Genomic DNA, 13026 nt, shown 5'->3' with positions numbered 1-13026 from the left:
AAGATGTGTGGTGGGATTTGTGCTTAATTTGCCTGAGGATAATGGGGTTGCTTGTCCCATCTGAGATGTGCTGAGCAAGGTATAAACTGGGCAGGGGTTGTGCTCTTGCTGGAGATTTTTTTCTGTTTCCATTTCTGAGGTTGTAGGTAGTTCTCTGTCATAAATTATTCAGTCTTGATTGAAATAATGACTTCGGTCTCCAGGGGGAAAAAATTCTTCTCTGGCTTTGGTGGGTACGAGTGTGTTTTCCAAAGTGTTACTGGGTTTTTACTCATAGAATTCCTGTGTCCTGCTCATCTTTCTTAGCGATCCAACCCTAGGAACACTCCAGCACCGTGGAATCATTTAGGTGGGAAAATCCCTGTGAGATCATTGAGTCCAGCCATTCTCCCAGCACTGCCAAACCCATCACTAAGCCATGTCCCCAAGTGCCAGACCCATATGTTGTATTATATGGAAGATGATGGCTTTAACTGGAAATAAAACATTTGGCTGGAATGTTCTGTGGCTACTTCTCTTGCTATAGCAGACATAGACCAAATAGACAGATAGATCAAAACTTCCCATGCTTCAGTTTTATTTTTCCAAAATTGTATCAGGAAGACCTGTGTGAGTAAATCCACCTGCCACTGGAAGTCATTCTCACGTTTGGTTTGAGTTCAGCAGTAAAACTCCGTAGTTTCACTGATGGTTCTTTTTCATGTTGTTTGTTTTGAAGCCAGTCTCTCCTCCCAGGACAGCCTGGGGTGGAGTCCAGGCAGAGTGATTTTCTGATATCTGATAGAGCCTCATCACTGCTCCTGCTGACTGGTTTCAGAGCTCTGCTGTGTCTGTGCCAAGCGTGGCAGCTGAGAGCATGTGGGGATGTCTGTGATGAAAAACCAGTTTAGCCAGTTCACCGGTAACGGATGCTTCCTGCTTATCCATATTCAGTTCTGAGTATTAAATCTGGAATTAATTTGAGGGACAAGTAAAGCTTGGTAATGCTAAATAATTTCTTGCACATGAACATCTCCAGCTCTTTTGTCTAGGCCAGAGGTACAAATGGAGTTTCACACATTGTTTGGGAGCGTGTTGGGAGCTTGCCACTCTGGTTTATGGCCAAACTGGTGGTGTGGCTGACACATGGAGGTTCTCAGGTGACCTGGTGATTGTCAGACCTCCTGGATATGCTGCAGACATGCTGTGTGACATTTTCTGTAGGGATCCACAGACAAGTGACAAGGAGAATTCCAATTCCTAAAGGGGACGGACTTACAGGAAGGCTGTGGAGGGACTTGTTACAAGAACAAGAAGTGATAGGACAAGGGGGCTTTAAGCTGAAAGGATGTATTTAAATTGAATTTTAGGGAGAAATTCTTCCCTGGGAGGGTGGGCAGGCCCTGGCACAGGGTGCCCAGAGCAGCTGTGGCTGCCCCTGGGTCCCTGGAAGAGTCCAAAGCCAGGTTGGACGGGGCTTGGGGCACCCTGGACTAGTGGGAGGTGTCCCTGCCCATAACAGAGGATGAAATTAAATGAGATGGGCTTTAAGGTCCCGTCCAACCAAAATATTCTGTGATGCTATAAGTACTCAAGAACTGGAATTTCCAACTGGTAGTTCCCTGCATTTTGTGGATCCAACGTGAGTGACCCCCACCTTCTATCCAGGTGCCTTAGGTCAAACAGAAAGTCTCCAGAAATACAAGTGTTCCACAGCTGGAGGCCAGGGAAAGCATAGTCAGATTTCAGGAGGGCTCCTGCTTCTGTTCTGTGTAAATGGGTAATAATCCTTGTCTTTTATTTTTGGATAACTGGAAATAGCTTAGCTTCATCCTCTGGTGGACCAGAGGATCATCATTGAATGGGTTAATGGTTGGACTCAACCATCTTGGAGGTCTTTTCCAACCTTAACGATTTCATGGCAAAATGAACAGAAGGAACTCTTGCTAAGCCCTCTGCAGGAGAACTGAGCCAGCTGCCTGAGTAGAATAACTTCTGAGCCCCTGTTTGCGTGTTTGTGTTTTATGTCCTTCCAAGGCCCTCTTGGTTGGGTGGTCTCATTGAGCACTTGTGTGATTGCTTTGGAGGCATTGGAAGTAAGACACAAACCTTGTTGGTTAAATTACATAGGAACTGTTCTGTTCACATCTGGAAAATCTGAATGTAGCAGTGTTCCTGTACCTTTATATCCTGGGATATGGGGGGTAGTTCCAGGTGTGTTTATTCTAATTCTTGCTTGAGAACTGCACCCCAAGAGTGCCCAATACCATCTCCTGCACAAGCACCTGTGCAGACAAGACATCCTGCAACCTTTCCCTATATCATGCTGATTTATTGGGAAGCGAGGGCAAGCTCAACCACCACGCTGGTACCTCTGGACTGTCCTTGTGGGGCAGGACCTCCTGGATCCTTGCAGCTCCTGCCGGTCTCCTTTGGTCTTGTTCCTGAGCACAGAAGAACCATTTGGCCTGCAAGGGTTGAGAAGCATCTATGTTGTGTCCCCTTTAGACTGAGTTATCAGCTTTTAAAAAATATTTAATTGTGCTTTGTCTCTTCATTTTGGTCATCTCTGTAGGACAGCAGTTTGAATTAGCAAATGTATCTGAGGTCAGTTTGGACTTCAGTGATCCTTATGGGTCTCTTCCAACTTAGGTTATTCAAAATAATCTAGATCAACTTGAAAAGAGGTAAAAGAAAGGAGAATTTTGTTTAAGTGCTACAAAATTTGCTTCTCTTGGCACCTTACATTGGCCCCTTTGTATTTTTTGTCTGGCTTTTCTGTAGTACTTGATAAATGTATGAAGTGAGGAAAAACCAAACCTAGGCTTCACAGAAGCTTTAAAGGTGGGATGTGGTTTCCTCACAGTGTCCACCTGACGTGCTGGTGTAGTTGGAATGACTTTGGTTACTGCATGTCAGTCCTGATAATTCCAGTGGAATAACGGAATTACAGACTGGTTTGGGTTGGAAGAGACCTTAAAGCTCAGCTGAATCCACCCACAGCTAAGGGCAGGGATGCTTTCCACTAGACACGTTGCTCCAAGCCCCATCCAACCTGGCCTGAGACACTTCCAAGAATGGGCCAAGTAGCAACAGTGGATGGACAGCACTGACATTTCTTCGTGACATCAGGGCTTTTTATCAGAAGGTTGTTAAGAAAATGATAAAGTTTTCATACAGCTGTTAAATTCCTCGAGGCCAGGAAAGTTCTGGACGTTGTACCTTTCTCACCTGGTTTTTTAACATAATTATTTTTATTTAATGCATTTCTTCTTTTCCCCAGGTAAGAAACCAAAAGCAACCTGCCTTTACTGAATTCTCAAGAACACAGCTGACCCTTTGGTACATTATCAAGATGCATTAGGAAACTGGATCTGGTGCCAAAAGAACTCCATGAATTTCCATGACTCTCTTGAACTCCAACACGGATACTTTTGGATATAAATTTCTGTTCTAAGGAGAAGAGTGTGTACTCCAACTCCTTTCTGCCAGCTTGCTGGCAGAGGTGTTTCACTAAGATCATGGACCATCCTAATAGGGATAAGGATGAAAGGCAGCGGACGACGAAAGGAATGCCGGGAAGGAGCGGGCACGGTTCTCGGCCAAGCTCATCGGCGTCCTCCGGCGTCCTTATGGTGGGACCCAACTTCAGAGTGGGCAAGAAGATTGGGTGTGGGAACTTTGGAGAACTCAGACTAGGTAAGAAGCAAACATTTTAGTGGCCTGCATTATGCAAATTAGCATTTCACCACTGGAATATAAATACATAAAAACCTACCCTGGCTCGGGAAATGCGTGCGCTGTCTTGTTTCCCACGTGTTGAGCTGCCTTACCGAAGCTTCTGACTCAGAAGATGTAACTCTTAACATGATTTTGGTTTGCATAAAGTCAAAGGGAATACACTGGAGAGGCCAAAGATGCAAATTTTGAACAATCCCAACAAATGATGACTGTTCACAGCGCTGAATGTCTTGCCTAAGGTGAAAAAAGAATCTTAACTGTGAATTGCTAAACCTTGCTCTCAATTTTTTGTTTGTAAGCTAAAACACCCATTTAAGGGATGGGTAAGACTCTTTCCCAGCACTCAGACTCAGTTCCATGTCCTTCTCTAACCTCAGTGCCCTCATTTCAGCCCCGTCACTCTCTCCCTGCTCTGTCTGTGTGTTGGGCTGGCTGGCGAGGAGCCGGATGTGCCGAGTGGCCATCTGGCTCCCTCAGCCAGCCTGACATTTGCTCATGGTCTGTTGGTTTCCTGACCACGTCTTGCAGCTGGTTGCCCAAAACAGATGGTTCCACTGATGCATTGTTTGTTTAGGACTGCTTGAGAGACCAAAGCAGAGCAGTGCACTAGGCTCTTAAGTCATCCTAAAAAAACAATGGTTGTGTTTTAAATGAGATGGGGAAAGCAGCTGGTGTTGCCTCACATAACTCAAGGGTCATAACACTACTGATAGTGTCTTTGTAGATTCCTGCTCAAAATCTGTCCTTTTAAATGAAACTGTGTGATTTCCCACTCCGAGGTTGGGTTATTGCACCGATACATGTGCTGCTGTTCCATGGTGTGAAGATCAGCCAGCTCACTTCTGGTGTGTCTCAGTAAGTGGGTATTTTGGTTTCAGCATTGCATCAGAGAAGCTTTATTGATTCATCTGAGCAGAGATAACACTCCTAAGGTGGAGAGAAACCAAGGGCAAGGGTGGAAACTCCCACCTTCCTGCACATGAGTATAATTGGCAGCTAAAGATAAATTTGGATCCTTGCAGTGACATAACATGAATTGCTCTGTTGGATTCTCAAAGCTCCCCCCCACCCCCAGCAAACGTCAGGATCTCAGGATCCCCAGGGAGATGTTGAATTGCTTTGTAATCCAAGCTCTGCTCTGAGGTTTAGCAGCATTAGTGGATCTCTCCGGATATATGGCTCTGGAGTTTATTCAGCTGGTGCCCAAGTCACAGAATCACAGAATGGTTTGGGTTGAAAGGCACCTTAAAGCTCATCCCACTGCATCTCTGCCATGGGCAGGGACACCTCCCACTATCCCAGGGTGCTCCAAGCCCCGACCAGCCTGGCCTTGGGCACTGCCAGGGATCCAGGGCAGCCACAGCTGAGCACCCCCAGCTCTCCCAGCCTGGCTCCAGAGCAGAGGGGCTCCACCCTCAAAGCATCTCCATGGCCTCCTCTGGACTCTCTCCAGCAGCTCCATGTCCTTCTGCTGTTGGACCCTGGCTCTGCAGGTGGGGTCTCACCTGAGTGAGGCCAAGGGGCAGAATCCCCCCTCCTCTGCTGCCCATACTTTAGGGAGGCAGCTCCTGTTTCCAGGTTTCTTTTTCACATTTCTCAAAATTTTAGTGGTATTGGGTTTTGTGACTCATGTAAAGTTTCATGGCATGGACTTTATAGAAAAGATTTCACTTCTGAAAAAGTCAATTTACAGAGAAATTCAGTTTTAAATTGCAACACCTGCTAATTGAGTGGGGTTTTTTTTTAATAATACATGTGTTGTTAATGCTAGTTTACTAAAAATTTAGACAATGAGCCACACGTACTGATAATAACAATTTGTTGTAAGGTTCTTAGAGAAGCTGTATTACTCATTTTTTTCATTTCTCTTGCTTTTTGCCAGTCACTATCACTTTAAGAGTTCCTGTTTGCTCAAATAGCAGCTATTTCTCTTGCACAGCCCATGGTAATTATCGCTGGGGGGAAGGAGAAGCAGCAGCTGAAATCCGAGCACACAAGTCTCTGATAACAGTTTTGTCCTGTGAAGATGAATGATGTGCCCTCTGCTTTTTGTCTATTTTTTACAGGGCTTCAGAGCAGTTGAGCACCAATATCACAGGCAGAACAAAGTCATACACTGATAAGCAAAGGGAAAATAGGCTTTTCCAATTCCCTGAAGAATTTCTCTTTTTTGAGGTGTTGTGTTTCAGTTTAAGCTGCTCTTGTTTGATTCTTCAGGGAGGAGATAGCACTTACCTAATGAAGCTGTTTGCTGTATATATCCAGCTCACTGCTCAGGGTTGATCTTTCTTCCTGAAAACACAGATCACCCAAGGACATGACTTCTTTGGAGCATGTGGGAGCAGCACAGTTGGATTCCAGCCCTCAAGGAGCTGAGATGGGGATCTGAACACGAAACGTAGCATTTGATAGGACAGGGGAAATGGCCACAAGTTGTGCCAGGGGAGGGTAAGACTGGATATTAGGAAAAAAATTCCTCACTGAAAGGGTGGATGAGCATTGGAGCAGGCTCCTCAGGGAAGAGTTGAAGTCACCATCCCTGGAAGGGTTCAGAAGGAGGAGATGTGGTTTAGTGGGAATGGTGGGACTTGTTGGAATGTTGGCCTTTATGATCTTGGACGTTCTTTTACAAAATTAATGATTGTGTGATCTGGCCCAGAGTTATACACTGACGTGGGGTAAAGCAGGGGCTGTTTCTGCAGACAGGCTGCAGAGCAGAGGGTCTACAAGACCTTTGGTTTCCAAAGTGGCTCAGTGTACTAGCAGGAATATAGAGCCAGTCCCCATGTCAGACCCTGCATGGATTTGGGGGTTCACAGGGATTTGACCCATTAATGTCTGGAGTGCTGCGGTCAGCCATGACATCCAAGATTTGGGTAAATCCCCAAAATCTCTCTGCTGGCTTGCTCCAGACAGAGCTGTGCCCCTTGGTTTTGCTGTCCCTCTGTCCAAGCTGCAGTGGTGTACTCTCCCTCCTCCTCCCAGGCAGGGCAGGTTGCACGGAGGAGCAAAGGCTCACAGGAGACAGTGACCTCTCCACTGAAACAGCCCTGAGCAGGAGCTGCACCTTCACTTAACCACAGATCTGCAGCACACTGAGAGATGTAACTGTGCTGGCAAAAGCCTTTCAAGCTGAGGCAATGCTTTTTATGGAGCAGTAAGTCCATGGCTCAGTTTTGGGTAGTTCCACTGACAATTATGTGATACTCCAAAGGAGAAGGGATGCATTACATCACCAGCATTCACGTGGGAAACTTCCCCAAGAGGATTTCTCAAGGCCCTGGCAGTGAGATGTGGTGAATGTACAGATGGATTGGAGACAGCAGAGAAGACAAAAAGATCCATCTCCAAAGTGATGCATCTGCACAGGGACCAGATCATTGGGTACTTGGGACATGCTTGATTTGCTGTGCCTTCTACAGCAGGTCTGAAACTAACAGCTCCTGGTGTAAGTGCTTCCCAGGCCCTGCTCCTGCCCTGCCCTCCACATCTAACATCATTCCAGTCAAACCATGTCTTGTTATTTTGGAATTACAGCCCCAGTATCAGATGCTATGATCATGTTTAACTATTTATTTTGCTGGTTTACTTGTTTTGAAGCAGAGTTCCTGGCTTCAAACTGCAGCCTGGGAGGCAGCTGAGCGATTCTCACTTTTGGGAGCCCCTTCCCAGTTTCAATGGAACTGCTCTGACCTGGCAACCTACAAAGAAGCAGCTTTTCTGCTGGTCTGGGGCCTGCTGCTCTTCTAGCATTTTTCCCAATTTCAGGCAGGGTGAAAAAATGTGTTAACTGCCATTTTTAAATGGTACCGGAAATAATTTTTAAATTACACACTGTTTTGAAAATGCCAGATAATGTTTCAATTAGAGCAAAAATATCTGGGCTCCCGTCTGCAGCTCTGGGAGCCCCAACATCAGAAGGACATGGAGCTGCTGGAGCCAGCCCAGAGGAGGCCATGGAGATGCTCTGAGGGTGGAGCCCCTCTGCTCTGGAGCCAGGCTGGGAGAGCTGGGGGTGCTCACCTGGAGAAGAGAAGGCTCCAGGGAGATTTTGTGGGCCCCTTCCAGTGCCTGAAGGGGCTCCAGGAGAGCTGGAGAGGGACTTGGGATAAGGGCCTGGTGTGCCACAGCAAGGGGGAATGGCTTCCCACTGCCAGAATGGAATATTGGGAATAAATACTTTCCTGTGAGGATGGGGAGGCTCAGGCACAGGGTGCCCAGAGCAGCTGTGGCTGCCCCTGGATCCCTGGAAGTGTCCAAGGCCAGGCTGGACAGGGCTTGGAGCACCCTGGGATAGTGGGAGGTGTTCCTGCCCATGGCAGGGGTGGAATGGGATGGGCTTTAGGGTCCTTCCAACCCAAACCAATCTGGGATTTCCATCCAAAGAAGGGAAGAGGCAGTTTCAGGGAGCAAGATAAAGCTGGAGCTGCCAGTGGGGTTTATTTGCTGGTAGCTAATGCAGAGCAGATAATCCAAGTCTATTTAGATTTCCTTCCCTTAATGTCCTCACATCTTCTCCCCCCCAGCTGCTGGCTGGAGCCCTGGTCTGTCTCAGAGGGTGGAGGGGTTTATCTGCCACCTGCTTTCCATGGATTTGGCCTGTGAGCTCTTTCAATGCTTCCTGCAAAATCTCCTTTCTACCCTTAGTTCCAGTCTGGGCATAGTATTATGTCTTTTTCTAAAAGATGGAAAGAAATCCATGGAAACCCCCACTGCATGTCAGGGGTTAATGCTGGAGCTCAACTTTCAGCTCTGCTGGCAGAAGACACCTCCTCTGAGGATATTTAACCTCACATTTAAATCCCTGTCCTGTGCATCACCTAAACAGGTTGGAGCTATGATGTCTTCTGTTACTGAGGGATGTTAAAAAAATCTGCTTGGTGCAGACTGGGCCTGGAAACACCCAGTCACACATTTAGAGGCCAGAAGTACCCTGAGTGATACAACAGGGAAAGCATCAAAAGAAGTTAAATGCAGAAAACATGAAGCTGTTATAAAGTAAACTGAATTTCCTCTGATATTTCAGGATTTAAAGATTACTGTATATCTTCTCCCATGTTCATAATGTCTTTATTTTTATTGAGTCTCCCTGTGCTGTTGTATCCTGTGCTGAGGAGGACATGGAAGGTTTTTTAATGCTTTCATGTGGATATGGAAGAGCTGCTCCAGCTCCTGCCTGCTCTGAATGATGTCACTCCATGTCCTGGGCTTTCTCAAGAGCTGGACTGTCCCAGCATCAATATCCATTACAGGAATTAGAAAATAAATGAGTAAGAGAGCTGAGCAAAGCTGATGCTACAAATAAGCCCTGATAACTCCCATCCTGGATTGCTCCTGAATTTCAGAGTTGCTCAGTAAAAGTATGACTTGTGCAGTGACACTGATGACAAAGGTTTCCCTAAATAGATCCACGGGGAGCTTTTGTGGTGGGGGCTTCCTTCCTCCAAGGGGACAGTGGGACTGGGACAGAGGGGGTCCAGGGACTGCCCAGGCATCCTTCCCCGTGGTGTCTCTTCCAGGAGAGGTTGCTGTCAGGCATGAGCCAGGTGGAGGGGAGTGATTGCTCAAATTCCCTGGCAGGGGAAGCAGAGGACGTTGAGTGACACGATAAGTGGCAGTGTCAGAACACAGGGAGAGATGCTCTGTGACACAGAGCTGTGCATCCCTGCCTCACGTCACTGAGGAGGCCCAGGGCTTGCTTCAAACACCAGACAGGCTCCTGGAGGAAAACTGCCCTCCGGCTGTAGCGCACGTGGGTCCCAGCTCTGGTCCAGCGCACCTGGATTTGAGCTCAGCTTGTTGTGCTCATCTGCCCTCCCTGCTTCCCAAAGCATGATCAGCCTTGGGAAATTCCCTCCACATCCCAGGATGAAATTGTTGAGTGTCCAGCAGATCCAAGACATTGCCAAAAGCAATGACATTCTGACTCTTCATTTTTTGTCCCCCAGACTTTTTTGGCATCATGGATAATGAAGCCTGCTGTGTCTGGGATACAACACGTGCTTGGAGCAAAAGTGCTGCCAAAAAATACAATTGCCTTGTGCTGAGTGGAAGGTGTTTTTTGCCTGCCCTGCTAAACTGCTGCAAACTGTTCATTATTTTGATTATTTTCAGGCTTATGCTTTGTTAAAGGCAGGAACTTCAGGGGGAATTGGGAAAACAGCCCTTTGCATCAGTGTCATTATTTCTCATTGTGCCTCAAGCTGCAAGTGTTGAATGTGGAACTAAAAGATTTTTTTTCTTCTCCCTTTGCAGGTAAAAATCTCTACACCAATGAATATGTAGCGATCAAACTGGTAAGTAATAGCTTCAGGTGTCTTTAAATGACTTACACTTTATCTTAAAAATTCAGACTAAAAGCAAGTTTTTCTGTTTGGGCTCAGTGCTGCTCCCACCCTCAGCTGGGAATGACTTGTTAAAACTAAGGAAAATTCTTAAAAGCACTAAAAGCATGGAAAAAAACCATCCTTCCACCTTTGGAAGGTTTTTGGTAGCTAAAGGATCTGTAGCTGTCTTAGAGCAGTGAGAGCCTTGTTCCTCTGCCCAGGTCCCCGTGAAGGGCTCTGGTAGTGGGTTTGCACCTCCTGCTGCTCCATGGCTCAAACCTTTCCATTCAGGACTCCATGAATTCTCCAGCTGTCAGAATGTTTGGTTAGGAGCATGGCACTGTGCAGCCTGGTGGTCCATGTTTTTAGAGCCAAGAGGCAGGAAAGAGGGTGTTACTTTGGTTAAAATTCCCTGGGGGAGCAGAGTACAGTTGGGTCTGGTGTCTCTCTGGGAGACTGCAGACACAACAGGCAAAACAAGATCCAGTCTGGTGAAGGTCAGTCCTTCCTCTGGCTGCCTTGGGTTGCAGAGAAGGTACAGTCTCATCATCTGTGGAATCTGGGAGATGGGGAACTCCCTAACTTGCAGCTCTTCCACATTTATAAACTCACAGCCCAGTAGTTTGTGTTCAGGCCTTAACTTTTCCTATCTGCAAACTCAGCTTTCATCAGTGCCTTGAGGTTTCAGATTCCATGCCTTCACCTGATGTGCTGAGTTCTCATGTGAACACTCTGTAAACATCACCCAAGCCCTAAAATCTGAAGTTAAAGTTGTGGTGCTATATTGACACTGCAGCAAACCCCCCAGTTTGCCCAGTTGATGCTATGTGGCAAAATGACGGGAACCACTCTGGTGACAGAAAATCAGGATGGATTTGTTGTATTAATTGTGATCACATTTGAGTGCCTCACATTCCATATCTCTGGCATTCCCGTTATGATGTCTAGTAGATGAAAAATAATTACAGCTTTGCAGGAGGGACTTGTTTTCACACCTGTTGGCAAATGTCAGAAGATGTTCCCTAAAGTAAATAAATAAATGCCTGCACAGGAATTCAGGAGCATAGTATCCCAGACTGGTTTGAGTATCCTGGAAGGGATCTTAAAGTTCCTCTCATTCCACCCCTTGCCATCCATGGTGGAACACCAAGGACACCTCCCACTATCCCAGGTTGCTCCAAGCCCCATCTAACCTGGCCTTGGACACTTCCAGGGATGGGGCAGCCATCTCTGGGCAACCTGTGCCAGGACCTCATCACCCTCACAGAGAAGAATTTCTTCCCATCATCCCATCCATCCCTGCCCTCTGGCAGTGGGAAGCCATTCCCTGTGTCCTGTCCCTCCATCCCTTGTCCCCAGTCCCTCTCCAGCTCTCCTGGAGCCCCTTCAGGCCCTGGCAGGGGCTCTGAGCTCTCCCTGGAGCCTTCTTCTCTCCAGGTGAGCACCCCCAGCTCTCCCAGCCTGGCTCCATAGGAGGTGCCCTTGATATGGATGCACATCAGAAAGCAGAATTGTTGCTTTTAGGCCATAGAACATGTGCTGTGTACACAGACAAGGTGTTTTATTGAGGCAATAATGCTTCTAGTTTGCTTCCACAGGTAATCTCACAGAGCTGTTGCATTGGAAACCGTGAGTTAAAACACAGCTGTACTAGTCCAAAGGGTGCTTTTTTCTCTCAGAAAAGTGGCTGCAGTGACACCTCTCAGTAACCTGAAGCTTTTCCATATGGCAGGACTCAATGGCATTGCCTCATGGCTGCCTCAGTCTGACCTGTTTTTCTGGTCACATTCTTTCTTCATTTTTCTTACTATTTTTCCCCCCAAATAACTGAGTGTTACAGCAGTTACTCTGCACCACTCTCCAGTTTCATTTGCCCTGTTGTGATCCAGGCTTATAAATCTCAGGTCCTTCTTGTGTGAGGGGCTGGAATTGCTATCGGATGGCCACCCAGGTGTCCACATACATACTCTGTTTTGGAGAAGTTTAAGGAGGGAGCAGTAGGAGAAATGGGCTTTTCTTGATCTCCTAATCTTAGACAAAATTCCACAGGAATAAGAATGACTCAGCCTCCTCAGCAGCAAATACATTTATCTTACATGTGGACTTAACTGCTATTTTCTTTATCCTTCAAATAATTTGTGGATTAGTGGTGGAGTAGCTGTAAGATGTGCTTATAGGCAACATTTTCTTTTATCTTCATTGTTGGACTGACTCAAAGCACTGCTCCAAGTCCTTCAAGCTGTGAGATCCTCTTCCACCACTGCAGCCCTGCTGTCTCAGCTATTTCTGCTCCTATCACAGCGTTAGAGCTGGGAAGGGAGGGAATTGTGTGATGGATACCAAGAGCCCATCAGAAAGTGCTGTGAAATTCCAAACTAATGCCTCATGGTTTCTTTTTGGGACTGAGCCTACACCTTGGAAAATTGCTGGCAGTGGAGATTGGTCCTTGTGTTGATGGGTGTGGTGTCACCATGTAGCTTCTGGTCCTGCTCCTCAGCTGACTTACTTGGTCAGGGGCATCTGGTTTATTCTTCTGAGGGTTTTCAAAGCTGCACTGCCCACAAGAGGAATTTCTTCCCTGGGAGCAGCCAGCCTGGTGCCATCCAGCTGCAGTCAGGGCACAAGTACCAGGCCATCCCCTCGCAGCAGTGATGACACCGTTGGTTCGAGCTGTGGATTTTCTCTGTTAGGCAGTAGCAATTCAGTTATTTTTACTACAAACACAAAATCTGCCATCATCCCTAAGCCCTTGGCCTACAGGACAACCATCTGTGCTGGTATGATCTTCTCAGAAGCTGCCATGACTCTGGCAAGCGTCCAGAGCTCTGGCTCCAGCAGCTCCTGATGCAGAAGCGGCTCAGGGCTGCCTCCCCTGATTTTGTCATGAGCAGCATCATGTCCTGCTGCATCAATCCTTCCCCTTTACATGTTTGGATAAATAAACTATTCCCTGAACATGCTGAGTTCCTGTTGCCCTGAA

The 13026-nt window shown here is 46.9% G+C and overlaps 1 protein-coding gene across 2 annotated transcripts in view; it reads left to right on the top strand.

Moving 5' to 3' along the window:
* The window catches only part of CSNK1G1 (casein kinase 1 gamma 1), a 96262-nt gene that overhangs the window by 37747 nt on the left and 45489 nt on the right, over nucleotides 1-13026 (top strand). For both annotated transcript variants that reach the window (XM_041418732.1, XM_041418730.1), the window contains exons 3-4: nucleotides 3263-3678; nucleotides 9976-10016. In XM_041418732.1, coding sequence (XP_041274666.1) covers nucleotides 3501-3678; nucleotides 9976-10016 — 219 coding nt within the window. In that variant the 5' untranslated portion in view covers nucleotides 3263-3500. The remainder of the gene's footprint in view (nucleotides 1-3262; nucleotides 3679-9975; nucleotides 10017-13026) is intronic.

Source organism: Onychostruthus taczanowskii, unplaced genomic scaffold, assembly GCF_017590055.1.
Source record: "Onychostruthus taczanowskii isolate IOZ18803 unplaced genomic scaffold, ASM1759005v1 scaffold6, whole genome shotgun sequence".
NCBI classification, from domain to species: domain Eukaryota; kingdom Metazoa; phylum Chordata; class Aves; order Passeriformes; family Passeridae; genus Onychostruthus; species Onychostruthus taczanowskii.
Note: the sequence above shows the minus strand (reverse complement) of the source record. Positions and strands in the feature narration are given on the sequence as shown.